Genomic DNA, 27336 nt, shown 5'->3' with positions numbered 1-27336 from the left:
GAATTACCCCCCCCCTCTGTATCCAGCACAAAAGTCTCTCCGTGTCTTTAGAATGTGCGAGAGTGGGCACTGGGTAGAGAAGTCCGAAATAAAAGAGTGCAGCTGCACACAAAGAGCCCGTTGATTCTCGCCATTTAGACTTGTGTCCGAATCCTACACATAACGTGTAATCGTGTGGAAGGAGCAGGTGTCAGGACAAGTCAGGCTATTTATCGTCTCGGCCCTCCTTCGGATGAAGGACGTGATCACACCTACGATGAGATTTAGCATTTTGATCAGTTCTTTGATATTTTGCCTTCACGGTAAATTTTTGTCATTTAAAGCCGAGATTTGTTTTAAATCCCGTTTTGCGTTTGACAATGTGACAAACTTTTTGACCTACAACTGTTAAGAATGTCTTGTACATGGCCTTTATTTTTGGTAAACAATAAGTCTGTATAATATGTAAATAAGGGTTTAGTGGTAGCGGTAGTTTCAACAAAACACTACAGATCAACTTACCTCTGTCAGACTTTTATTAACTCATTCACTGCCATTGACAGCAATAGACATCCAAAATGAATTTTAACTATTTTTTTATTAGTTTAACATTTTTTTCCCATTTTTGTTAACAAGAGTATGAAAGCCTAGATTTTTTTTGTACATTTAGAACAGATATAAAATTAGGTATTAATCGTGAGTTAACTAGTGAAGTCATGCGAATATTTACAATTACAAATTGTAATCGCCTGCTGCCCCTAATTTTTAATCTTAAAAAAAATAAATAAATAAATAAATAATATATATATATATATATATATATATTTTTAATTTGTAATCTTTTTTTTTTTTTAAAGAAAAGATTATTAAAAATTAGGGCCGTCAGGCGATAATTTTATTTATTCATAATTAATCGCATGACTTCACTAACTCACGATTAATCACAAATTTTAAATCTGTTCTAATACAATAAAAAAAATCTAGGCTTTCATACTCTTGTTAACAAAAATGAGGGAAAAAATGTTAAAATAATAGAAATAGTTCAAATGAATTTTTGACGTCTATAGCTGTCAATGGCAGTAAATGAGTTAATAAAGGGATACTTGACTCATTTAGCCATTTTCAACAGTAAGAAAATAATATTTTGTATGTTATAACTTTTTCATTATTCATACCTTAAAATTTTTTTGGGGGGGTCTTGCTGTCGACTGAAGATGACATCACCTGTGTTGAGGAAACGGGTAACCACCTAGCATGGCTCAGTTTGCTGACCAAACCCAGAAAGCAGGTGAGCCGTGATTGGTCGCTATTTATTTCCTCAGCTCGCGTGATGTCATTTTCAGTCGACAATAAGTGGGAAAATGTGTGTTTTTTTACTGCATAGAAAAACCTCTGTTCTGTAGTTGTATCGCTTTTAAAATAAACACATTCAAATGTCTCAGCTGGCTGGCAGGCGTGGCTTAACTAGAGATGACTGTATGTTTTTGGTATTTCCCAACAGCTGGAACAGAACCCTGGGAACTCTCACACATCTGCCCGTGTGTTTCTTTTCAAACGTACTGGAGTTAAGGGCCTCATCATTGACCATAAAATCTCCCATTTAGTTTGAACAATGTTGTGAATTCCCATCCGCGAGTAATATGGCGCCACATGTTCCTGGCATAGCGTGTCCTCAATGTTGTCTCCGAGCCATTCTTTATCTTCCTCTTGACCGTGTTGTCCAGCTTAATGGTTAATCTGTGTGTCGACAGGTGGCAGAGCCTCAGGGACAGCTGGCAGCGTTTACTGTAAGAAGCTCCACCGGAGGCCCGGCTACATGAGAGGGGAGCAATCCAGATCTCCGAGCCCTACTGAGGAACCGGAAGATGAGGAGGATGAGGAAGAAGGAGAAGATAGAGCAATTTGCATGAATGGGAAAAGTGGATGTCAAATCGATGGGATGAGTCTAACATCTGCTGTCAGAATGTCTCCAATGAAAATGGCACAACCTGACAAAAACTCTCATGAAATTCCTCCTCCCTCCATCAATGACAGTGCCGTCAGTGCTACATCCAATCAATCAAGTGAACTCATTTCAAACCACATTCCAATACTTCCGCTTTCAACTGCCCCGGAAGATTCTTTCAATTCCAGCTTCAGTTTCATTCAACAGTCTCTCAGGACTCTCTCGACCCCTGCCACACCAGCACATGACCCAGAACCGAAATCCACACAAGTGCCTAACTTCTCTCAAATGAAACCAGCATCGTTTCTTGGTCAACCTGAGTCAAAACCGTCCAGCCAGGTCACATCCAACTCTGTCCTGAGCAGCCATGAAGAAAAGGAGACACGATTTTGGGGGGAACGGGTGTGGGGCAGCAGGGAGGTGTCGTCTTACCTGCCAAATGGCGACTTCCAGTGTCTGGATTCCGAAATCACCTCTTCACTGTCACTTGACTCCGACACCGCCTCTGCATCATCAGTCACGTCGGGTTATGAGAGCGGCACGCCTGCTTCCGACCAAGGCTGGGACAATTTGGTGAAGAAGTACGACCACGTGCTGCAAGACTGTCTCCAAAACAACCGCACGCACACTAAGGTGATTGAATATCTAGTTTGGTTTGAAGTTTGCAGCCAATAGTAATCACTCAGCCCAGTCACTTTTTAAGGATAGCCTAATTCCAAAAAACACCCAAATATTACACTGACTGTAATATTTTGACAATAAAGTTACTTATGTAATTTTACTTCACAATATTCATTGCAAACGCTTCAAAATTAACATATAGCCACAAAATTGAACCGATGTGGCTTTATTTGTTGACTTAATGTAAAATTACTGCTATTTTGGATAATAGTCTTATGCTGCATTCGAGGATAGTCGGAAGTCTGACTTTTCCGACTAGGAACCAGGAAGTGTGTACAGGAACGCCCCCTTGAACTCGGAAATCTCACTTGTGAAGTCGGGGAAAAAAAGTACCCCGACGGACTACAAGGTGACGTCACTCTACAATGGCGACCCCTTTGGAAACACAGACCGTAAATGGTAAAACACAATTTACTTTAGCTTTCTTCATTCATAAATATTTGACATAACTTGACGTAACACAACGTACGTGACAGTAAGCCGCTATCTCCCTGCATGAAATTATACAGTGCACTACTGAACTGTATGAAATGCTTATAAAATAACATAAAAACAATAAATGAAGCAAAATTGCGAGAAGGCAAGTTTGCTGGAGGTCAAAATGAGTTTTGAGGACCAAAATAAAAAACAATGTATCACTATCCGCCATTTTGGTTGTTTACATTCGCCTCGAACGCTTTCAAGTCGGAACTGGGGAAAACCAACTCGGATAAATCCGATTTCCGACCATCCTCAAATGCAGCATTAGCTAGAGCTAGCACCAGACTAGCATAGTTCATACCAGGTTCATACTTGGCTTGTATAAAACAACACTTCTTATTAACTTCTAATTACTGACAGGAGTTCATAATAAGATATTGTATACGGTATGTGAAAACAAAACACAACTCTGTAGTTTAAAAGGGTAGTCATTGTCACGCTTCTGTGTCATGCTAAGCTAAACTAAGAGCTAACGGCTGTCGATAGTTCAGATTCACATAAAAAACATGTACAAGTATAACAAGTGTGTGTGTGTATATATATATATATATAGATACAATTTTAATCCCCCAAATAGCTACATTTGTCAAAATATATAATTTTACCATGTTAATGAGATTGTAAAATAAACATTGTTCCAGTAACAATTGCACTTATGAACAACATAAGAAAAACTACCCTGAATATCACGTGTCATATTTAAAAATCTCTTGAATTAATCGTATGACACAATGGTTCTGAACTTCAACTTGACATTGAGCTGATGTAGTTTACATAGTAAATCATATCAAATCTTTCCATCTCTTGAGAGAGAATCTGCCGTTAGTGTTAAATGATTGACTCAAGAATTTCGTCCTCATTATGTATTGTGATCTGCCGGTCATTAGCCTTTTACCATTTTTTTGGCCCTTCGTTGAACGTGAAAAGGGTATTGCCCTCTGGACCACTTGTTAATTTTATTCTTCTTGATTTCATGTTTCCTCCTCAGATTGAATCCATGATGTCAAAGCTCCAGAGATTGCAGCAAAAGGCCATTGTGGATGATGACTATGATGCAGGTGAACTTTCCAGTCAATACTAAGGCAGGCCTAAAAGCTAAAGGAAGATTATGGTTTTATAAGGACAGAATGTAACAATATATTGTTTATATTTATATTTGTGTACACAATTTGTTCTTTCTGCTATAATTGTGTGTTCGAATTAGATTTACTGAAAGGATTTCAGAACACAGAAAAAAAGGCCATGTTCTGGCTAAAAGGGATAAATAATATCCAGACTGAACATTGTGTTCACTCTAGATCCAAACATTTAGATGTGCTTATTAAAGATGAGGAAAAAAGGATGGTGATTTCTTGCTGGATGAAATTGTTTCATGATTTGATTAAAAAAAAAAAAAAATCTAACAAATCTGAGGACATATTGTCCTGACACACTTAACCGTTGGCAGACTTCTTTGACTTACAAAAACAGACCAAGATGACATTTATAAACTGAATTAGGGCAGTCGGGTATATTATAAGAGGAGTCCTTGTGGTGCACTAGTTCAATTCTTATCATAAAATATGTCTAATGGGTCCTCAAATCAAACAAGATTCAATTGTATTTTAAAGACCTTGTTTAACCAAGTTATGGCCCAAGAGACGCATGGAGGAAAGGGCTCATTTCTGACCTATTTCTTGGACCATGTGACTAAAATAGCTACACCAACATCTGCTCTTGTCATCCTGCAGATACCTTTGTGACTCACAAAGCATTCGGTTTAATTATTACCAGTACTGTACATGTAATAGTCAAGTTGGATGCCATAATATTTTTTCCATAACATGGTATGCTTTATTTTTGCTCATTTCTGCTAACGATACCAGTTTTTCCATTTGCAGTTTTACTATGTCAAATCATTGGTGGAGAAAAGCCATTGCTGACCCAGTGTTTTTGCACGGTAGTGTATTTTCAGTATGTGCACTGCAGTATGTTTGTCGATGTGCAATGGTTAAATGGTGTAGCAAATGGATGGGCTGGTGTTTGTTTAGATGTGAAATATTGCTCAATGCACAGTTTGAAAATTACGGAAGCATATTGCATTCACTTGGAAAAAAACTCCTGTTTTTCTGACAAATTTTTGGGGGGAGCTTTGTTTTTTTGAGTTAATTTTTCCTGTTTTATTTAAAAAAAGTGCCCAGTTAAAAAAAAAATTCAGTTTATTTTTTTTTCCTGTTTTTCAGAATATTATTCTTATTTTTTTTCTGTGTGTAATTTCCCCCTGTTTTATAAAATAATATTTTTTCAGAATATTTTTTTTTCTGTTTTTCTGAATATTAAAAAAAAAAGAAGGGGTTTTCCCTCAGAGATTAGAGAACAAACCACAATACAGTATACACATTCATTCCTTTATTGAGAGCCAGTAAGTAAACATGACCATCTTATTGCATATGGAGGTATGCGGGAAAGTGGCCGCTTCCGCTATTAGCAACAAGTCACTTGGAGTTCAGAGGAAAAAAAAAATTAAAAATACTCAGAAAAACAGAACACCAGCTCTGTTTTTCGGAATAATTTATTTTCTGTTTTTTTGAATGAATTTTTTTCTGTTTTTTAAAATATATTTTTTCTGTTTTTTAAAATATATTTTTTCTGTTTTTTAAAATATATTTTTTCTGTTTTTTTTAAAATATTTGTTTCCTGTTTTTCTGAATATTTTTTTCAGCCTGTTTTTCAAAATATTTTTGGACAGAAAAAATATTCAGTAAAGCAGAAAATAATATTCAGAAAATAAGTACTCAAAAAAACAAAGCTTCCCCCCAAAATTTGTCAGAAAAACAGGAGTTTTTTTTTCTTTTCTCAAATGAATGCAATACGCTTCCGTAGAAAATAACCAATTAATTAATTTAGGTGTAAAGTCTTGTAGTACAGTATATCAGCAAATTTAGGCAAAAGCAAACTTGCATGCGGTGTCCTCATTTACCTTCTGGCACGACTTCACTGTTGAAGCTCAAGATCTGGCATGTGTGTGTCTTTTCAGCTGAGCGATTTGGGAAAAAGCTGGAGGAGCTGTGCAAGGAGCGCGAAGCTCTGAAGCTCGGTTTACCATCCAGACAGCCGAGCGTGGCTTTGTTCCTCCAAAGGCTCAGAGAAGTGGTGCACAGCGCCCTCCACAGGGGAGACAGCAGTCAGCACAGGTCGGTCAACCAAGGATCAGTCTCATGTAAATAACAACACTCATTTTGTCAATTCAGTCTACACCATGGAATTGTAATTATTTCAGATAATTTTTTATTTTTTTTTTATAGATTCAGGACATTCTACAGAAACCAGGGAACGTTTCCTGGGTAGTTTTGAATTCAAACTTGGAGACTTTTTCCAAGTTCTTTAATTGACTAATCAAAAGCCTCAATGAAGAATATTTAGTATAAAACTACTGAGGAAGTAGTAGGATGTAAACGGTACTTAAAGGGGAAAATTTAAATTACCGTAAAAACAAACAAACTTTTAGCCATCTTTGTTAACATGTTATGACATTCCAGTAGTACTTAAACATAAAAAATAAGCCATCTCTGGCACCATCTAGTGCCTCTCATTTGATATATAAGAAACCGCAGCGGCAAAGGTAAAATGACCAATCAGAGACAGAAGGTGTGACTTACAAGGTGTCAATCATTTGTCGTGCACTCGGGGGACTCTTAGAGGCATATTTTCTCATGTGCTTAAGTTGGAAAAGGCATACTTTATTTTTTTAGGGCCACCCTTAGACTGCACCGAATCAGGTTATATGCATCGTGGATGTGTCAGAAGTCTGAATAGGAGAATTGTCACATCCTGAAAGTGCACAAGCCAGGTGCATAAAAAATGACTTGAGTGTGAAATTTGTGAATGGTAGAATATGTCTCTAATTGCGGGCACAAACCTGTGGCCTCAAGCTGACTTGTTACCTTGTAATCCACTATTCCCAACGAAGAGTTTAAAAAGTGGTAAAAGCAGAAGTACTGAACACTTTTTGTGTCATTAAGCGACGTTTAGCTTTTGTACATTTACAGTTGTACTCATACGGTAAGTTTACATACCCCAAAGGTACAATATGTCAACTTTCAAGCACAAACAATATTTCAAACTCACATTCACACCTATACAGACAAGCCTTTAACTCATTCACTGCCATTGACGGTTATAGACGTCAAATATTCATTTTAACTATTTCTATCAGTTTAACATTTTTTTCCACTTTTGTTTACAAGTGTATGAAAGCCTAGATTTTTTTATTGTACTTTAAGAACAGATATAAAATGTGTGATTAATCATGAGTTATTTCATAAAGTCATGCAATTAATTACGATTAAAAAATCTTTACTTTTTTAGAGATTACAAAAAAGAAAAGATTATTAAAAATTAGGGGCGTCAAGTGATTACAATTCTTAATTGTAATTAATCCCATGACTTCCCAATTTTTTTTTAAAGATAATATTAAAAAAAGAAAAGATCATTAAAAATTAGGGGCGTCAGGCGATTACATTTTTTAATTATAATTAATCGCATGACTTCAATAGTTACCTCATGATTAATCATAAATTTTATATATGTTCTAAATGTACAATACATTTTTTTCTAGGTTTTCATACTCTTTTTAAAAAAGTGGAAAAAATGTTAAACTAATAGAAATAGTTCAAATGAATTTTTGACGTCAATAGCCGTCAATGGCAGTGAATGAGTTAATTACCCTTAAGATAGCAAGGATGCAAACAAACCAACCAACCCATGCAAACTCCACACAGTAAGCATTAGCTGAGTGTTGAACCCCAAACATCAGAACAGTGCGGCAAACATGCGACCCACTTGTGCACCATGCTGCCCTAAATTTCCAGAAACCGTATTCCTGAATCTTTCCATACAGAGTTCTCAAGTTGAAGTTCCCAGAATAGACATCAAAATAGTCTTTTATCATTCACAAAGAGGAACGTTGTGATCTTTTCACTACAATGATATTCAACCCTAACCCACGTACAGGGTCAAGTTTTCAGTTGTTGTTCATCACAGTATAAACCACACTCGGTGGTTTTGAATAAAAAAAACATTGTAGTCCAAAATGTACCCTACTTTTTTTTCATGATGTTCAAGAAGATGCTTTTTCCCTTCAGCAAAGAGAGTTGTGCAACATAATTCTGGTGACAGGAAAGAAATCTAGCAGGAGAGCTGCTGCATACATCCTGAAATGTAGTTTAAAGTTCAAACATAATGTTTCGCTTATCTATCAGAGATGCTGTGTTGAAATGACTACACATCACGCTAATGCTAAACAAAGCTTAGCAGGGAGGTCATCCTGATCCTGTTTTTTAGATGACCCCCCCGAGTGACTCTTTGTTTCGTTGAGCAGGTTGGGAGCGGAATCCGATGCAGGAGAGCCGTCAGACTCGACGCGCCGTCGAGATAGACTCACGCAAGAGAAACGAACAGTAGAGGTAATTTCAGTTCAAATAAGACAGACTGCCAAAAAGCTCTTTTAAATGTGATTTGTGGCATTTACATAATTTGCATGTTGGACGTTTTTCCATTTGCTTATGTCACAATTTAGAATACTGAATTTGGCTTCAAAACGGAAACAGCAGTTTACATTTCACTATTATATTGACAACATGACTAAGAAATGTGACTGTTTTATGGTACAAAATGACTGAAATGTTCAGTGACAAATATTTACTTTTGAGAGACGTACCAAGAATTTTGAGAAAGAAAATGGCTTTTGAGTAATGCACTTGCTGTTTTGCAAATTTGAATTCTGATTTGAAAAATGTGCCAAAATGTGAAAAACTGAAAATCTCCTCAGACCTCAGACATGGTTTTTTTTTATTTTTTATTTTTACATGTCTTGTTGTCACAATTAGTTTACATGAAACCCAATACCAGCATTGAGAGTATACAAAACAAAATATGTCTATGGTTCGATAAAGTTCTGTTCATGTTTGCAATGCAGGAGGAAATCGAGGAGCTGCAGCAACGACTGGCGGATTTAAAGGATCGCAGTGGATGTCTGAAGCAGCAGATCCAGCAGGAGGAGCAGCAGATGGAGACTGAGGAGCTGGAGGGCTCCGTGCTGAGGAGCTGCACCACGGCCCAGCTCAGAGACATAAGCGCAACACTTCAGGATCTTGTCATGTCTGAGAACCGCCTCCAGATCTCCGCCTCGCCGCCTCCCTCCATGATCAGGTTAGATTAAATGTAAATATGTGGGTATGTTAAATTGCACATTTGAATTTTTGACCAATGCCAAAGAACAGTGATAGCATTTCACAGTCAAATGTCCGAAGTTCAGTTTGTTTCCCTCACCGTGAAATTACTACAATTCCTGCAGTACTGTCACCCACCAGATGATGGTGGTAGAGAACTATCAGTTGGGTGACAACTGTCCCTTGCGTCATTCTGTATTTTCATCACCATGTGACCATGCTTAGTTGGTTATGCGTCAGTATATAGCTTGAATCATTGTTTCCCTGGTACTTTCATCTAATATCCACAAGACAGTGTTTTTATAATGAGGTTGTTTTTTGCTAATCAATTATAATATAACATGATGGCGCAGACAAGTGAAGAGGGGAAAACAGATGTGTTGCGCATATAGATACACTCAACATTAATCCACGTAATACACTTGATTCAATAAAGTGTAGGTACTCCTGCACAATTTAGGAGGAGTGTGAGTAAACCTCCAGGAAAGGTGTCACAAAACATACATTTCAAACCCAGACTACAAAATGTGGCTATTATCAGTTGGCACATCTCCAGAAAGTTATGCCATTTGCTTTGTTCAGTGCGCGAGAAGAGGCAACTTTGGCTGCCTCACCGTGTCGCCTGCTCACAATGCATTGAGCATCTGCCAATTCATGCAGAACATCGTCATGCTAGACCGACCTCCCTACTCAACCGACCTGGCTCCGTAGCAATAGAACACAATATTCTGTGGGCCTTGCAAAATCAGTCAAAACTAGGGCTGTTAGAAAAAATCGATTCGGCAATATATCGCGATATTACAGCGCGCAATTCTTGAATCGATTCGATATGCGGCCGAATAAATTTTTAAACATCAATTTTTTATGGAAATTTTCAACAAAACGTCTTAGTTAGGGGTTAGGATTCACACATTAAGCATGGAAGAATGTTATATTAATGGAACATTAAGCCTTAATATTTGATTTCAGTGCTGTTCAAACATGAAACGCAGTGGCTCAGTTATAAGCCTGAATTTTCAGATAAATAAATACATTTTCATACAACTCTTACGTCCATGTACAAGTTTACTGATTAGCATTTTCTACATTTGAGAAGAAAAAAAAATCGCAATAATCAATTTATAGATTCATATAGGGATTAATTGGTATCAAATTGTGACCTATGAATCGTGATACGAATCGAATCGCCAGGTACCAGGTACCCAATACAACAGCCTGGAGCGAAGGGGGTTGCTTCAGCGCAAATGGCTGGGAGTGAATGAGTTAAGGGGACTTGTTTTGAAAATGGAGACGATATCAAGATGGATGTGATGCCAGAAGAATCCTTCCAAGAGTGTTTGAAGATGGCAAAAGAAGTCTGGGAAAGCGGGCTAGACTCCAGGCGGATTAACATTGACACATAAAAATTCGCTATATCTTTTGTGACACCATTTTTTTGACACACTTTATATACCCTTGAATCTAATTGGATAGATTTCATTTCAGATGGAGAGTGACTGTATAGTAACCCTATTCTTTCTTTACATCTCCAAGCATCTTGCTCTCTCACACCTGCTTGAAACTGCTCTGAATGTTAATGTATTTCCTCAAATGCAAATGATTACTTTGCATATCTAATGATAATAGCTCACGAGAGAGCACTCTGCGAGGCCTCTCGGTCTCGCCACGTGTTAGAAAGACATGCGAATTGTACTTATCACCTTCCCGGTGGCGTGACCCGCCATCACTGGTATAATTTGATATCTGACTTATTCTCACCTCAGTCGGAATACATTTATTCTCAGAACTGATTGAAATTTCCACCCCGGATAGGGCATTCAGCTGCAAATCTTGCTGCGTGATGATTCAGGTCAGCAAGATGATTGTGTTGCAGTTTTGCATTTATGGAAAAAAAGAGCAGGTCATGTCCATCAAGATTTATTTTTCCCTGTTTGGTAAAGGATAGTCGCCTTGCTCCTATAAAAATAAAAATGGTGGTTTAGACACACCTTACCACTGTTTAACACTTTTTTTTGTGTGATATAAACACTTTCTCCTTTATTACAACTACTAAATTATTACTTGATCAACTGAAAAATGCAACTCATACACTTATCTACAGTAATAGGTCAGTCAGGAAAGTCCATGTACGTCACCACAGAAATCGAAAGAATGAGTCACTAAAGAGTATTAAACATGCTTGATGAGTTTTGTGGCAGTGCTCAAAAACTTCCTGTGTAAAAACTCCTCTTCAGTGTCTACAGGGATCACTGCTGGGTAAAAAGTGCAATCAAACTTTTATTGGAACTTTAAGAAAGTTTTAAAAGTCACCAACTGTTTTAAAGGAGAATATTTCATTCAACCTTCAGATGGGAAGATGTAAGACGAAATCATTTGCGGATGGAGAAAACAAAACAATGAAATTATCCGTTTGATTGTGCGGTAACATTTTGTTTCCTTTTGTAGGCTTCAGGAGCAGGAGCAGGCATTGAATCTATCCATCAAAGAAGCTACAGCCAAAGTAAGCCCCTATTTTTTTATTTTTTTTTGGGGAGCGAGCGTGTATGAATTTCAATGAGTGGCATGTTGAAATTGAAAGGATGTGCATCAGCTTCAGCGTGATAAATCTGCATGCTAAATGTCAGCGTTTGTATTCATGCGGTTATTTCTATTTGGCGAGGCAGTGAACCTTCCACAATTGAAGTGGAAGGGTCAGAATCAGCACAGGATGTTGTTTTGAAAGTGTCCTGTTCAAAAATGCATTGTATCTGTGTGAGACCTTTTTCTGTGACCCAAAAAAAAACAGAAGTCAAGAGTGCTCAAACTTTTTAATCACTCTTAAGTTATATCACATGTGTAGAACATGACAAGGAAGACTCTGTTGGATTTTTTTTTTTTTTGACACGCTACAACTAACTATATATATATAATCACATTTCGTTGGTTTGTAAACATAATCTTTAGAAATATGAGTGTGTATGCAACTAGACAAATTTAGCAGGCAAAAATTAGAGATGGTGAGGAAACTTAAACCTTAAAGGGGAAGTGAACCTTAATTATTTCTTCACAATAAAATGTTATATGTGACCTCACCAGTCTAACCATGACATTCTGATTAACTCATTCACTGCCATGAATTCATTTGAACTATTTCTATTAGTAAACCCCCCCCCCACACACACACACACTTTTGTTAACAAGAGTATGAAATCCTAGAAGTTTTTTTTTATTGTACATTTAGAACAGATATAAAATTTGTGTATAATTGTGAGTTAACTAGTGGAGTCATGCGATTAATTACAATTAAAAAATGTAATTGCCTGACGCTCCTAATTTTTAATAATCTTTTCTTTTTTTAATCTTTTCTTAAAAATAAAAAAAACTAGTGAAGTCAGATTCAGATTCAGAATATGTATTGTCATTGTCACAAGGGAACAACGAAACTTCGTTTGAAGCATTGAAGGAGTATACTTAAAAATCCATACTTTTGCGTGTCCAATAAATCAAATCATGAGATAAGACATGAACAGAGTCCCTGCGCAAGGATGATTTATTTCAGAGAATTCTCCGGTCACAGCAATACTCAACATCACGTAAAAGGTGGAATTAAAGAGTGCCCATGTGCCCCCTCCCTTGGGAGAGAGGGCTTTTTATAGTATCGAGTTTTGGAAGTAAAACGCCCCTTCTCCTCCTACTAAGAATGAGTAGAACAGATTGGTTCTCACTCAATATGTTACATAATATTATTTTCGTACACAGACTGCAGCTGTATTCATCTCTAGACAAAATATACTTTCAGGGCACCTCTCGTACTTCTTCCCATAACAAAATCTCACAAACAAGTTGAACTCGACAGCTCCTAATGTAGTATAGTTGTAGGAGTGCGCGCTCTCTCTCTCGAACAGAATGTGTTTTCGCACAGAACACTGAGAAGGAACTTCTAGACCAAACAATGTGTACCAGCTTAGGTTAAGGTCAAATTATACTGAGTTCAACACTATTTTACCTACTTCACATCTATAAAACATTTCAACATGGTTAATGTATGAAATAAAGAATTCAAAATGTTAATAATGTATAACAGCATCCATACAGCAGAGTTGGTAAAGTGCAAAATCCCCAAAAAGAAATACCCATAAAATAAACATGTCATGCGATTAATTACAATTAAAAAATGTAATCGCCTGACGCCCCTAATTTTTAATAATCTGTTCTTTTTTGTAATCTCTAAAAAAAATGAAGATTACAAAAAAGAAAAGATTATTAAAAATTAGGGGCGTCAGTCGATTTAATTTTTTATTTGTAATTAATCGCATGACTTCACTAGTTAACTCAGGATTAATCCCAAATTTTATATCTGTTCTAAATGTACAATAATTGTTTTTCTAGGTTTTCATACTCTTGTTAACAAAAGTGGAAAAAAATGCTAAACTAATAGAAATAGTTCAAATGAATTTTTGACGTCTATAGCCGTCAATGGCAGTGAATGAGTTAATATTACATTTGTGGAATATGAGTTAAGCAGCAAAATCCTGGGGGCTGACATTCTTCCACTTTTTGTCGACTGAAGATGACATCACAGTTGCTCAGGGCTCAGGCAACGACCAATCACAGCTCACCTGTTTTCTGAAGCTGAGCAGTGATTGGTTCTCACCTGAGCCCTGAGCAACTGTGATGTCATTTTCACTCGACAGCAAGTGGCAAAATGGCTACCTTCTGATATTGCTAAAAAATGCTGGATTTTGCTTCTTAACTCATATTCCACTAATGCAATATTAGAATAGAATACCATATTTAGACTAGTTGGGCTGCAATAGAACATATTATTGTCAAGAAAAAAATTATTTTGGGGTTGACTTCACCTTTAAAATGCCAGAAACAAAAATTATCCTACCATATTGCCTATTTGCAACAGGTAGCCCCCAAGGACCTGTTAATTGAATTGTGGTGGTGGTGTTAAGTCAAGTCCCAATGAAGTGTAGAATTTAAGTGTTGATAAATTGCATTCAAGTAAAAAAATAATCATAGCATGCTGATTCAACTCACTGGATAAGAAAACCTACTTCTTTCCAAAAATAGTGCGCTGACATTTAGCACACCTCTCCCTTTACTGGTTATTTATTTACGAGAAGCGGCGACCGGCAAACCGCGGATCCGAAATTTCACTCAAGTGTGACAGTAGTGAGAAAAAGTCATGCTGCGTGCATAACTGTTCTTTTGTTACTGGCAGAGTTAATACCTCCATTTTAAAACCTATTTACTGCTGTTAAGTGGTACCTCATCTACATCCTGTCATGAATACCGAGTCGAGTCCTGCTTTATGGCTACGCGGTTTCACTTTGAGCAGTGACCTTGCATGCCTCTCATAGGTTTGCGTTTCCCACTGACTGATCTCAATGCTTAATGTGGAAAACACTAGAGGCAGTATACATTTGAAAAGACTAATTGGAGGTTGGGGGGGATGGTGGGTGTGGCGTGGGGTGGGGGCAATTTTATTGTTTCTGTGTGACAAATACGCCATTAAATGGTTGGACATTTTTAAAAGTCCACCATCAGAGACTTTCACCGGCACTTCAAACTTTTTTTTTGTACACCTGATGTTAAAGAACGATTAATTAAAAAGTCATTCAGTCCATTAGAAATGTCTTTCGCCATTTTTTTAACCTAATTCTGGTTACTTAATTCTGCCTGTTAGCGAGAGCCACCACATCGTGATAACTTACATTGATGTTTCTGCATTTGGCAATTTATTATTATATTATATTATTAGTATGGGATTTTTTTTAATAGGTTTTGGGTGAACTAATGAATACACACACGCTCGCACGCACGCACGCACACACACATACAAAAAAAAATAAAATAAATATATATATATATATATATATATATTAAAAAAAAAATAATAATAAATAAAAAAAGGAGAGCAATGATGACATGTCAAATCGAATGAACAATACTGAGCTCTCCATAGAAAAAAGAAAAAAAAGAAAATAAAAGAAAATAAATGTCTTTCGCTTTAAAATGTGTCTTGAAATTAAATCACTAGTTACATAAATGGCTTTTATGTTGGAAGCAGCTTCCAATTCGTGTAAAGCTTTAAATAGAATTATGCAAGCCTGACAGATTTCTACATTTCTGTGTGAAGAAGACCCCCCCCCCCGGAGATGCTATGCCGCAGAAAAACCAATCCATTTGACAACATTTTCAAAGGGTAGCACAAAACTGTGTCAGGTTCAAGAAGGAAACATGAAGGTGAATCCTGCTCCACGTCCCTTAGAGCCATGAATGGAGTAGCTCCACATAAGATGAGAATTGCATTGTGGGTATTGGATCTGGCTGTCTACTCCACACTGTATAAAAAGAGAAGTTGAAAGGGGCTGATGGAGGCCACACAGGTTGCAAGAGCTGTGGTGTCGCAATCCCCCCATGACATTCAGTGTCTCTCTCCTCTCTGACATTACTACGGCATCTTTTATGGAGATTTCACATTTACACACATCCTCATGAAAGACGGAGAGGTCTTTGTCTTCCTAAAGGTTAGAGGCATGTAAAACATGTATAGAAGACCGAAACGAATCGGCGGCGTCTTGTGAAAATGAGTTGGAAAAGAACATTGGAACAGAGCTGCAAATGAACCGTGCATCCTCTGGGATCTGTGTGTCTTTTAGTGACTAACCTCTCCCTGCCTGTTTTTTTTTTCTCCTTTCGCTAGGTGGTCATGAGTCAGAAGCTGGGCAGCAGCCTCAGGAGGAAAGTCAGTGAGACTGAAACTCAGCTCTTAGCTTTGCATGAAGCCAAACTCGCCGCCATCTCAGGTGACTCCGCCTTTTCCCGCCAATGTCATGCCTTAATTGACAGTGGAATCTCTAATAATACGGCTGCGAGATTGCATAGAAATCCAGAGGTGGAATATTTCAGCATATTTTATGAGAACAGATTACTTTGGTTTATATGTGTTTTGTCCACGGATAGGCAACTGGCGGCGCAAAACAAACAAACAAACAAACAACAAAACAAAGCCTACAAAGTCCCCCAAAATAATTACAAAAAAACACATATAGAAATTCAATATATATTTTAAATATTGAAGACAAAAGAAAAAAATAAATGAATTTGTGAATCTGCGGCTGCCCAACTGTGAGTACGCCGGGTTCGACTGTAGTTTTAACCCTGGAGAACCCACGGGGTCAAATTTGGCCCCTATAAATTCTGCTACTCAAATAACAAAGACCTTTTTTTTTCTTCCAAATTTAACTTCAAAAGTCCAGAGTGCCACTTCTGACCCCTGCATGGGGCCATCTAGTGGATGAATATTGCACTTACATGAGCCAGAGTGGTGGTGACAAGATGGCTAAAATGCAACAAATAAAACAAAAAAATTATATTGTTCAATGTACCTGTGTATTTGATTGATTATTTTCTTAAATTCTAAATAGTTTACTGACAGTATTTGTTATTCAGATTTTTCGAAATGATACCCCTAAATCCCAAAGAGTCAAATTTCGCCCTAATCCTAAATTAGGGAATAAATTGAAAAAAACATTGTAAAAACATATATTTTGGTGTTCAGTGAACTTATAGCAGTCATTTAATGTATAATTCATAATTTTCCAAAGAAGAAAAGGGTTCTTGGGTTCTCCAGGGTTAAGTTGTAATATCACCCTTCACCACTAGATGGCAGACAGGGCTTAGTTGTTCTTACACCGTAATCTTATACTGTCCTATACTACAGAGTGAGTAGGCCTGATATAAGGATCAGCGGTACCCATAAAAAACTAATGCAAGCACAGGAAGAACAAGCAAACAAGCCCGTATTCGAACCCATGACCTCTCAACTGTAAAGCAATAATTCGACAATAATAAAAGAATGGAATGCTGTGCATTTTCAATGTGACTCACCTCACAAGCAATAAACTCTGTGCACATTCATCACAGGTTAGGTGTTAATTTAAATGGTCCTTTTTATATGTTACTTTCCTGCACGCTTAACAACGGTTTTATGATGGTAATAGCTTGACCCTGGTAACCCATTCATTGTATTTCCATTATTTCCCATGGGGAAAATATATTCTAAATCCAAACACATCAAAGGATGACCAGTGCTCTGGAATCCGCTCATCCTTGTGGGATTCACTCTACTTATACGAGCACCATCAACCTCATTTAATTACACCATTAATGTAAAAAGTCACTCATTAATGAGCGGTGTAGGCAATAATGTGTTTCTGTGGCACACCGCTGCAGGTAACGACTTCAGCAGTGCCAAGGAGCTGAAAGCTGCGATGAAGGCGGTCAACCAGGAGCAGGAGCGGCTGGAGGCGCTGGCCAAGAGACTGCACAGCCTCAGCTCAGGTAGCAGCCAAGAGCTGGCCAGGATGAAGGAGCAGCGGCAGCAGCTCAGACAGGAGCTGGAGCAGAGGGAGGTGCAGCACGGTGAGTCTGTCTGCACTCAGATTAGACTTTTGTCCCCTAGGAGGAAGGCTGTCGCAGGAAGAGGAAATAACTTGAGGAAACAATAATCAAGCAGATTTAGCCCGCTCGTTACCGTAGAAGACTTTTGAAAGTCAACAAGGCTACGGCAAACTTTCATAACCTCCAGCTGCTCATTTGCGTAGTGGTTCTACACAAAGACAAGGGTCAAAACATACCCTGATAAAAATTCAAATGGACTGTGTCAATGCTGAAAAGCAAAGTAAACTATTAGTGTGATTTTTCAACCGATGAGTTCTAAAAGAAGATCGTGAAGAAAAACACTGTGCTAGTGATGTAATTGCCTTCAAGCACTTACCAAACATCCAATCAGATTGCTATGATGTCATCAACAATGCTCCTCATTGTTCTTTAGAGGGCATATTTGAAAGGTACTGTATCCCAGGTTTGCAAGTCCCCAATTATTTGTCGGCTTTTCTTCCTTCCTTTGTGATATAATCTCCTTATTGGAATTTGTAGGGGTGCGAATTCGATTCGATTCGTATCACGATTCATAGGTCACGATTCGACTCAATACCGATTAATCCCGATGCGAATCTATAAATTGATTATTGTGATTTTTTTTTTTTTTACTCAAATCTAGAAAATACTAATCAGTAAACTTGTACACATAAACTGTAAGATTTGTTTGTAAACTTGTACACATAAACTGTAAGATTTGTTTGAAAATGTATTTATTTATTTGAAAATTCAGGCTTATAACTGAGCCACTGCATTTAACAAACAGGTTGCAGTCTGTTTCATGTCTGAACAGCACTGAAATAAAATATTAAGGCTTAATGTTCCATTAATATAACATTCTTCCATGCTTAATGCGTGAATCCTAATCCTAAGTAAGACGTTTTGTTGATAAAAAAAAAAAAAGATGTTTAAAAATCGATTCGGCCGCATATCGAATCGATTCAAGAATTGCGCACTGTTATATCACGATATATTGCCGAATCGATTTTTTCTAACACCCCTAGAAATTTGTATTTAAGAATTTATTTGTACATCTGCACAAATAAACTACTAAATGCGTACAGTATAAATGTGGTCACACAAAGTGTGCACTACCGGAAACATAACTCTTCGAAGCAGATGTGCCACTTCATGTTTTATCACTGACATATTTATTTCTGTTGTCGATTTTTACTCTGTGCACGTCTATGGACTTTATAATCACAGTAAATGCTCATATAACACGCATGCCCACTCTTACATTTAACATGGATGGATAGATGGATGAATGGCTGGCTATAGATAGATAGATAGATAGATAGGCAGTATTAAGGTTACAAAGTGGGAAGTATAATCATGTAGTAGTTGTATGATAGGATAATTAATACACCCAATTTGTACTGTGTGCAACTATTGCTCTGACTAATATGTATGCATAACAATTAACTCATTCACTGCCATTGACGGCTATAGAGGTCAAAAATTCATTTGAACTATTTCTATTAGTTTAACATTTTCCCCACTTTTGTTAAGAAGAGTATGAAAACCTAGAATTTGTTTATTATTATTGTACATTTAGAACAGATATAACATTTGGGATTAATCATGAGTTAACTAGTGAAGTCATGCTATTAATTATGATTAAAAAATTTAATCGCATGACGCCCTTAATTTTTAATAATCTTTTATTAAATTTAAAAAGAAAAAGAAAAAAGAATTGCTTTAAAAAAGAAGAAGAAGAAAAGATTATTGAAAATTTGGAATTTTTCATAATTAATCCCATGACTTCACTAGTTAACTCACGATTAATCACAAATTTTATATCTTTTCTAAATGTACAATAACAACTTCTAGGTTTTCATACTCTTGTTGACATCTACAGCCGTCAATGGCAGTGAATAAGTTAAAATCCATCCGTAATGATACAATTATAATAATTAAAGGTCAGTGCTCATGAACATTGAACGTTTGTTCCATTTTTGATTGGCACATCGCTTTGGCAATGAAAACACCTCTTTAAATATGAATAGCAAAATGAATCGCTCTTTTTAGAGTGGTCCTCTCTTATGTGGCTCCATGCTGGGATTCTAGAACATCAAAGAATGGTGACTTTTCTCGCAAAGGAACAGAAAATTTGCCATCTGTCTTTGGGGACTCTACATCAAATGAGTTTGCATCAGAATTGGCAGCTGTTAAGAGGATGTGGAGTGCGAACGAGGGAAATACACTTTAGCCAATTACCTTCCAGTCACACTTTGTCGATATGACGTTTCAGCGCTACAGGAGACCTAAATGATGCTTAAAACAACCCTTTGCCTTTTTGGAGTGCTAACTAAAGGGTTTGGCCTCTTGGCATTGCGTTTTGATGGCACCACCCGCAGTGCTCCTCCAATCCATCAGTCACAGGCAGATCTCTATAAAGGTCACTTCACTGTGTGAGGTGGGAGTATGAGGGGGGGAGACACCAGTGCAGGTAGTGAAGCTATTGCAGCAACCCTGCATGTTCAGTCAGCCTTCTAACGTCCTCTCTTATCCAGATCATTAGTGACTACAGCCTGGCCATTAGTGTTGAGCCATTGTCTGCTCTTGAATGCATCATCTCTCGTCACTAGGGGGCACACTTTCATTGTTACAGGCTCCTTTTTTTTTTTTTTAAATGGTCCTTCTTTCACATTTCCATTAATTATATTTAGTCGTAATAATAGTGGCAATTAAGATGTAATACTTTTAGCCGCTCGAAGACATTCACGCCCACATCGATCACGGGACAAAGATTTGACATCCCCAGCAATCGATACATCATACCGCTTGCATCTTAAATACACGTTGTGTCTGATAATGCACATTCCACACAAAAGAAGCCAAGTAGGATGTTCAGGCTAGACAAAGGAATCGGAGTCAGGTGCGTAACACATCACTACGTGGGACGAGATGGCGAGCTAATGATTGTTTTTTTCGCCTTGCTCAAAAGCTCAAGTGGGCGCACGCAATATGGCAGCAGCAGCAGCAGCAGCAATTTCTCTATGTGTTGCTGACACCAAGCTAAGGGCTCATTAAACTGTCAGCCAACTTGGTAATAAGGGTCTGGCGCACACAAAGCTGGAACCTGATAGTCTACAAACAGCACATTAGCAGTCGTTGGCTAGAGAGGGTTGGAAATATATATTTTTTTACTTGAAATTTATTGTATTTAGTGCATTCCTATAAGACAAGAAACATCTGATGATAATGAAAATGGATGTACAGTGCATCCTTTAAAAACGGCAAAGTCATGACAAAAGCTCTAAAGCAGGACGCTTCGGAAATTATTTCATTTCATTCACTTCATTCCTCTAGTGCTCAGGAATCAACCCTCTGTTCGGGGATAGAAATGTTAGGGCTCTATACTCGTAGACGACGTCATTTTTTCAATTGCTGATGAATGAAGTGGGCTGTGTTCACGGCCACAGCAAAGCAAAAAACGCCTGTTTTTAACTGCGCCAAACTGCGGGTTTCTGCAAAAATTCCAAAACCCAGTCAAACCCGCCCCTGCGCAGATTTAGACCGCTCCTCATGCTAGATTTGCACTGGGCACGAAAATAGAGCCCTCATGACAAAACCGGACGAAATATTAAATCCAGGTAGCAGCGTGTGAGAAGTCGTGGGGTTGTTATTTTCAAAATTGGTTTAAAAAAAAAAATGACTGAAGACACAAGGGAAGAAAATTAATATGAAAGTCAATAGAAGACCTTTGTGGCTTTTCACCGCTTCAAGCCCTGTTGATTGTATTTATTGCACTCCCTACTCCCCTAGAAACATCTCATCGCAATAAAACTGGATGTACATCCTTTGAAAAGCACTGTAGTGCTTCAAAAAAAAAAAAAAAGCACCATGATGATGATAAAAGCTTTAAAACAAGACACTTATGAAATGATTTCATCTTTTTCGAGTGTCTGAGACCATCTTTCCCCTCATGTTCAGGGCGGGGCTTTTGAAATTTTCGAGCCATTATGTCCTTAATTGCCATTGGCACGAGTGTTGATGAATACGAAATCCATTACAGCCAGAGGTTTCACTCCCAGCTGAGATAGTAATTTTGTCCCCAAGAGAGATTTCGAGTGATGCTAAATTTGCAAATAAATAATTGAAAGACCCGGACAAGCAGGGTAAATGACCCCCAAGAGTGTGGACAATGAGATGTGAAAGCGCTGACTGTGCGTTCTCTTTAACTCTGGTAATGCTTATTTAATGCTATTTTTAGTATTCATGTGGTGTTCTCGGGTACGAGTGGAGTCATTTGCGTTTCGACATAAACAGTATGCTGCTGCCAATGTTGAACATTCTGTAACACAGTCAATGAATTGCTTTTTGTTGTGCTCAGTCTTACTCTTTACACCCCCACCCACGTCACCTTCATTCTACTTTGCAGCAGTTTTTTTTTTGGACTCTGGCCACTCGTTCTTGTATCAAGCAATGGAAGTGCACATCCAAATACCGCCACTCAGAGTTATTACACAAATGCGATTTTCCTCTTAATGGAGTGCTGATAGTAACGCCGAGGGCATTCATATATGATTTATTCATTACCCTGCCACTTTTAGGGTGCTTCTATTAAGAACTTGATGGAAGGTATGACAGGACTTCTCCCCCCCCAAAAAAGGCTCGGTATGATTGAGAGTGCTAAAGTGGTTAAGTGGACCCGGGAGAGTGTTTCCGGCCTTTTGTTTCTGAAGTTCTTTTTGGCCCGATTCCTTCTTCCTGTGATTTGAGTATGGGTTATGGAACTTTCCATTGTATATCTCAATGTATGTGCACCCAAAGGAATCACTATTAAAACAAGTCCGCAGTGTCAATCAATGTCTTCGCTTCAAACGACACTGCGTAGTGAGCAAGTTAATTAAACGGAGAGCTAACTGTAAAATCTTGTATATTGAATTCTACCTTTTGTGGTCATTTGTTGTTGCTATTCACAGTTAGCATGAGACAAAATGTAGACTGTGGAACATTTGTAGAGCAAGCTTGAATTATGAGTGATGGAGAACTGTATTCTGCATTCGTAACAGCAAATCATACGAGTGAGGTCTTACTCTTGACAAATCAGATCCTTGTCTTCAACAATAGCAATAACTAGTGTCGTCCTTCATCACCTCTGAGCAATTCTAATTTTAATCAGCACCAATTTGTACTCCTTCTGATACTCATTTCTTGCTTATGCCGGAAATTTGTCATTAAGATGAATCAATGCACTATTCATTGCGAAATGACAAATGAATGCACCTTAAAGGGCACATATGAAAAATGTGTTTTTAATTTGGAGACGGAAATTAGCATAGATGTTTCAGTAATTATCAACATTCAAACAGCATGCAACAATGACCACAGGCAGTCCGTTTTTTTTTTTTTCATAGTTTGTCTGGTCCTGCGATGTATAGTCAAGTGTGACTTGTACGTATTAAAATTAGAGCTCAGACTCTCATCCCAAATCCCAATCACTACTCATGTTGATGGCAGCGAGTGAGCTCGGGTTGGATTTGACACTTCCGCTTCTAACTACGAAAATGTTGTCCTTTTTAGTTTAAAATGGCTTACCTCAACTAGAATCCCGCATCACTGACCAAAGGCCTTTTGGTGCTATAAAAAATAGTGGTGGCGGATGCTGCATGCTAAAGTAGGGAGTGGGAAGACGGTTCCCTCGTTTGTAGCAAAGTAACAACATATTGCTATTGTCGTTGCTATGACTACTTCTATTTCTTCTTCTACTTTCTTTTGGCCGTTGGAAAATACTTTTGGTGTATTACCATCACCTTCTTATTTTTCTTGGTCATGGTTTATGTAAAATATATTATCCCCCCCCCAAAAAAAAGGTGACCTATAAGTGCGCCGTATACAGTCTGTGTCCGACCCGCCCCCCGTCTTTATAATGCATTTTTTGATTGGTGTGAATTGTACTCAGGAGCGACTTATAGTCCAAAAATATAGTATATTCTCACTTTGGGAACTATTATTTCTGTAGCTGAGCCAAAAAAGACTTTTTCAAAATGAAAAAAATAATAACTGATGTATAGAATGGTTTCACTATAATATATTTTTTTAAAGCTAACTTTCAACAACAAGACCTGGAGGAGTAATTGAGAAGGGAAATGGAGTTCGTGTTGCACAGGTTAGACAGTAGAGAGTTCCACAAGAGCGATGTGATGAGGTGGGGAGGCAAAAAAGTGAGGTGGAGAGAGGATGTGGATGGAAGTGTGTGAGATTTAGTGGCAATCCATATAATGTATGACAGATATTGTAGTAGTGGTTGATGTTATGGATGGCCCTTGAAAATTCTTCTAAATTGAAGCGGTAGTCAGTATAGCTGTTGTTGTTTTGTTTTTTTCTTAGGAAAAAACAACAACAGCTATACTGACTACCGCTTCAATTTAGAATGTTTCAAACCCTCAATGCCCCCTTTCAAGGGCCATCCATAACATCAACTACTACTGCAATATCTGTCATACATTATATGGATTGCCACTAAATCTCTTAGGAAAAAAGGGAGGGGGAAAAAAAAAAGAGAAAATAAATAAATAAAGTATAGCTGTTGTAAGACTGGGGTGATATTGTAATGACTTCAGCAGCTAAATTCTGGACCAGTTGAGAGTCTAGGGATGAAGACAAAAAAAAAAAAAAGGAACTGCGGCAATCGATTTGCAAAGTGACCAATTTGTGACAACAAGGAATATAACGGGGAGGGATTGCTGAAAGCAATTTACATTGCGGTGAAGAAAGCATGATGATGTTATTTATGCGAGCTTAAAATGTTAGGCCTATAGAGAGTATAGATTTTGACCCAACAAGTAGAAATTATATATTTTCTGCATCACCCTGCTCACTAAAAACATCCTTGTTGGAGTGTGGTGCATTGCCAAAATAAAAACGACCTCCAATCATGCACATGTGTACACAGACATTTTTGTCAAACGACTCCTTTTGGATTCCTCGTGCGCATTCATGCATACAGTCGCACAATATGTTCTCTGTGCCAGCTGTTGTCTGGGTATTGCTGTGCTCTGCATGGCTTATTGAGCGTGCGCTATACCAGCCTGCGCTGCCAGCGCGGCTGCTCCGTTCAGACACATCCACACTGTGCGTTTCGAGCGTGTGCATAATGCAGAGCGCGTTCGTGTTACCTGCAGCGTTTTGCTTAAACACATTCATCACAGCCAATGCCTTCAGTTCAGTTACAAAGACACACAATTGCTCTTCTGTCTTATTATGCGCGGGCTTTTATAACATGCATATCGTTGTTGCTGCATTAGCACAGAGACACCTCTAATTTGTTAGACAATATAGAAGAGAAGCCCCACAGATGTTCGGTATTGTTACGAGGCAGTCAGGAAATTACTGTATTATTCATTTTCAATTACTGCGCTGTTCGAATGCTCGTATAATTCATTGTTAACTTTGTGTATCGCTGTGCGATAAATCTGCTCTATTTGTTTTGTCTCAATAAATACGATGCGTTATAATCTACTTCTTAATCAACGTCAAATTTTGTCTCGTCTTGCTAATTGATTTTTTTACTGAGACACTCCAACTAGAAATTATTATTGAAACATGTCAGGGCAAATGGCTCATTTGGAACATGAACTCATTCAAACCCCAAAACGTATAAATACGTTTTTAATACTTTGTCCTGCACTCACAAAAACACATTTTTTGAAAATGTTTTTTTATTTTTATTTTTTTGCTAAAGCATAGAGAAGGCTTTGATACAGCTTCTGGCATGAATAGGTCACTTTAAGCAATGGTAGTAGCAAAGTATAAGAGATCAGCCAGGGCCATGTTGCAACAAGCTCCTCTTCCCAGTGTTTTCAACACGTTTGTGAATAATGATGAAATTTAGCTATATTCTAATGCTAATTGCTGCAAAACGGATACAAATATACTTAGAGACTCTAATCTTTCTTTTGGTAGGTTCCATGTTTTATAGCAATAGAACACAATATTCTGTGGGCCGCCGCCTTGCAAAATCGGTCAAAATCCAGTAAAGCAGCCGGGAGCGAAGGGGGTTGCTTCAGTGAAAATGGCTTTTGGATAGCTTTTTGGAGCCAGTCTTTGGGATCTGGAATCAGTGTTTTGAGCACCTGCTGAGATCACGGTCACAATGGGAGGCTGAGCTTGGCCTCATATATCACGGACTACAACGGTGGCTCTTCATCTTCAATGGCTTTTTAGTACTGATTTTATTCGCATGGTCTGCCAAATGACACTGCCTCCCGCCGACTTACAGGAAGTGGTAATATCGGCCATCGCTTGGGTTCATTTCGCACAGTGGTAGCTTTTGCTGCTTGATGCCTGGACCCTTTCTATTAGCTTCCTTTCATCTCTAATACCTACAAAGGCTCACGAGTTTGGCTGGCGGTTGGCATAGCGACAAGATGGCGCGCTGACTCTCCTCAGCACATAACAGGATTCGCATAGGAGGAAATATGAATATGTCTGCATCACCTATCTTCATTTCTTGTGTCTTTTTCAATCCTTTGCAATAAATCCTATCTAAATGTGTCTATTGCGCTTGTTTAAGCCCACTTTGTCATCTCTCATTCGTACATACCATCATTCATCCAAAGTCAGGCTTAAAGCCTACCCCATGTATAATTCAGTGGCTATCTATTTGCATGCTGCATAATAAATGAATGAATGCATGGATGAAAGTTGACGTGGGAGACATGATATGATACCACAGGAGCAATTAAAGAGGTGGTAAGTGAACGGCCTTGTCCACGTGCACCATATGAGGAGATTTGGCCACGCTGAGTGTCTCAGGCGAGCTCTCTCCCTCTCCATACACATGCAGCGTCTCGAAATAGCCGGGCTATCTGCGTTGTGTTTGCACAGAAGTGTGGACAGAAGTGTGTGTTTGTGTGTTACTGAACCATTTTTCCTTTCTCCCTGCTGTGTCTGCCTGTCGCCCGTCTCATACCGGAGCTGACACTGTCTAATAACCGCCATCGAGACAATAATACAAATTGCATGTCAAACTACGGTATGATTCAGAACACCAATTAGGTTTCTTGTCGCCGTTCGGTGTGAGATCTAAATAGAAGCGCTGGTACCTGACCTTCAGCTCACTCTGATAGTGATAGAGTTAGAATTAGTACATAGGGAATATTCACCACGTGGTTCCTGTGGGGTGAAGAGGTTAAATATATTTGTCCTCTTTTGCGTGTTCCAAAAATATGAAGACAGATTTTTAATGTAAGAAAAAACACCATTGTAAAGATGATTTATTAAAACAGAGATCTCCGGACATCGGGACGACCCTGAACATCACGTAGGAGGTGGAATTTTCAGAGTGCCCATTGTGCCCCCTCCTTTGCGGAAGATGGCTTCTTATAGTATCGAGCTTGGAAAGTGAAACGCCTTTTAAAACACGTTATACAACAGATTTGCAGCTGTGCCGATCTCCAGACAAAATATACTCTCCGGGTACTTTTTCTCAAAACAATATCTCTCACAAACAAGTTGAACTAGATTTAGAGTGGCCGTGAGCGATGATGCCAACAGAGTCAGTGTGTGTGTGTTCGAGGCAGATTCTGTTCTCACGAACAGAATGTGTTTTCGCACACTGAGAAGGAATTTTAGACTAATCAAAGTGTATGGTTTAGG

At 38.2% G+C, this 27336-nt stretch overlaps 1 protein-coding gene across 5 annotated transcripts in view; it reads left to right on the top strand.

The window, feature by feature from the left end:
- The window catches only part of disc1 (DISC1 scaffold protein), a 56993-nt gene that overhangs the window by 5218 nt on the left and 24439 nt on the right, over positions 1-27336 (top strand). For all 5 annotated transcript variants that reach the window (XR_013296183.1, XR_013296184.1, XM_077581946.1 and 2 more), the window contains exons 3-10: positions 1731-2557; positions 4074-4143; positions 6102-6258; positions 8445-8529; positions 9042-9274; positions 11740-11794; positions 15989-16091; positions 17521-17709. Coding sequence is in view for 3 of the 5 variants with exons in the window: in XM_077581946.1 (XP_077438072.1) it covers positions 1731-2557; positions 4074-4143; positions 6102-6258; positions 8445-8529; positions 9042-9274; positions 11740-11794; positions 15989-16091; positions 17521-17709 (1719 nt within the window). In the remaining 2 variants the exon portion in view is untranslated. The remainder of the gene's footprint in view (positions 1-1730; positions 2558-4073; positions 4144-6101; positions 6259-8444; positions 8530-9041; positions 9275-11739; positions 11795-15988; positions 16092-17520; positions 17710-27336) is intronic.

Source organism: Vanacampus margaritifer, chromosome 12 (assembly GCF_051991255.1).
Source record: "Vanacampus margaritifer isolate UIUO_Vmar chromosome 12, RoL_Vmar_1.0, whole genome shotgun sequence".
In the NCBI taxonomy this organism is placed as follows: Eukaryota; Metazoa; Chordata; class Actinopteri; order Syngnathiformes; family Syngnathidae; genus Vanacampus; species Vanacampus margaritifer.
Note: the sequence above shows the minus strand (reverse complement) of the source record. Positions and strands in the feature narration are given on the sequence as shown.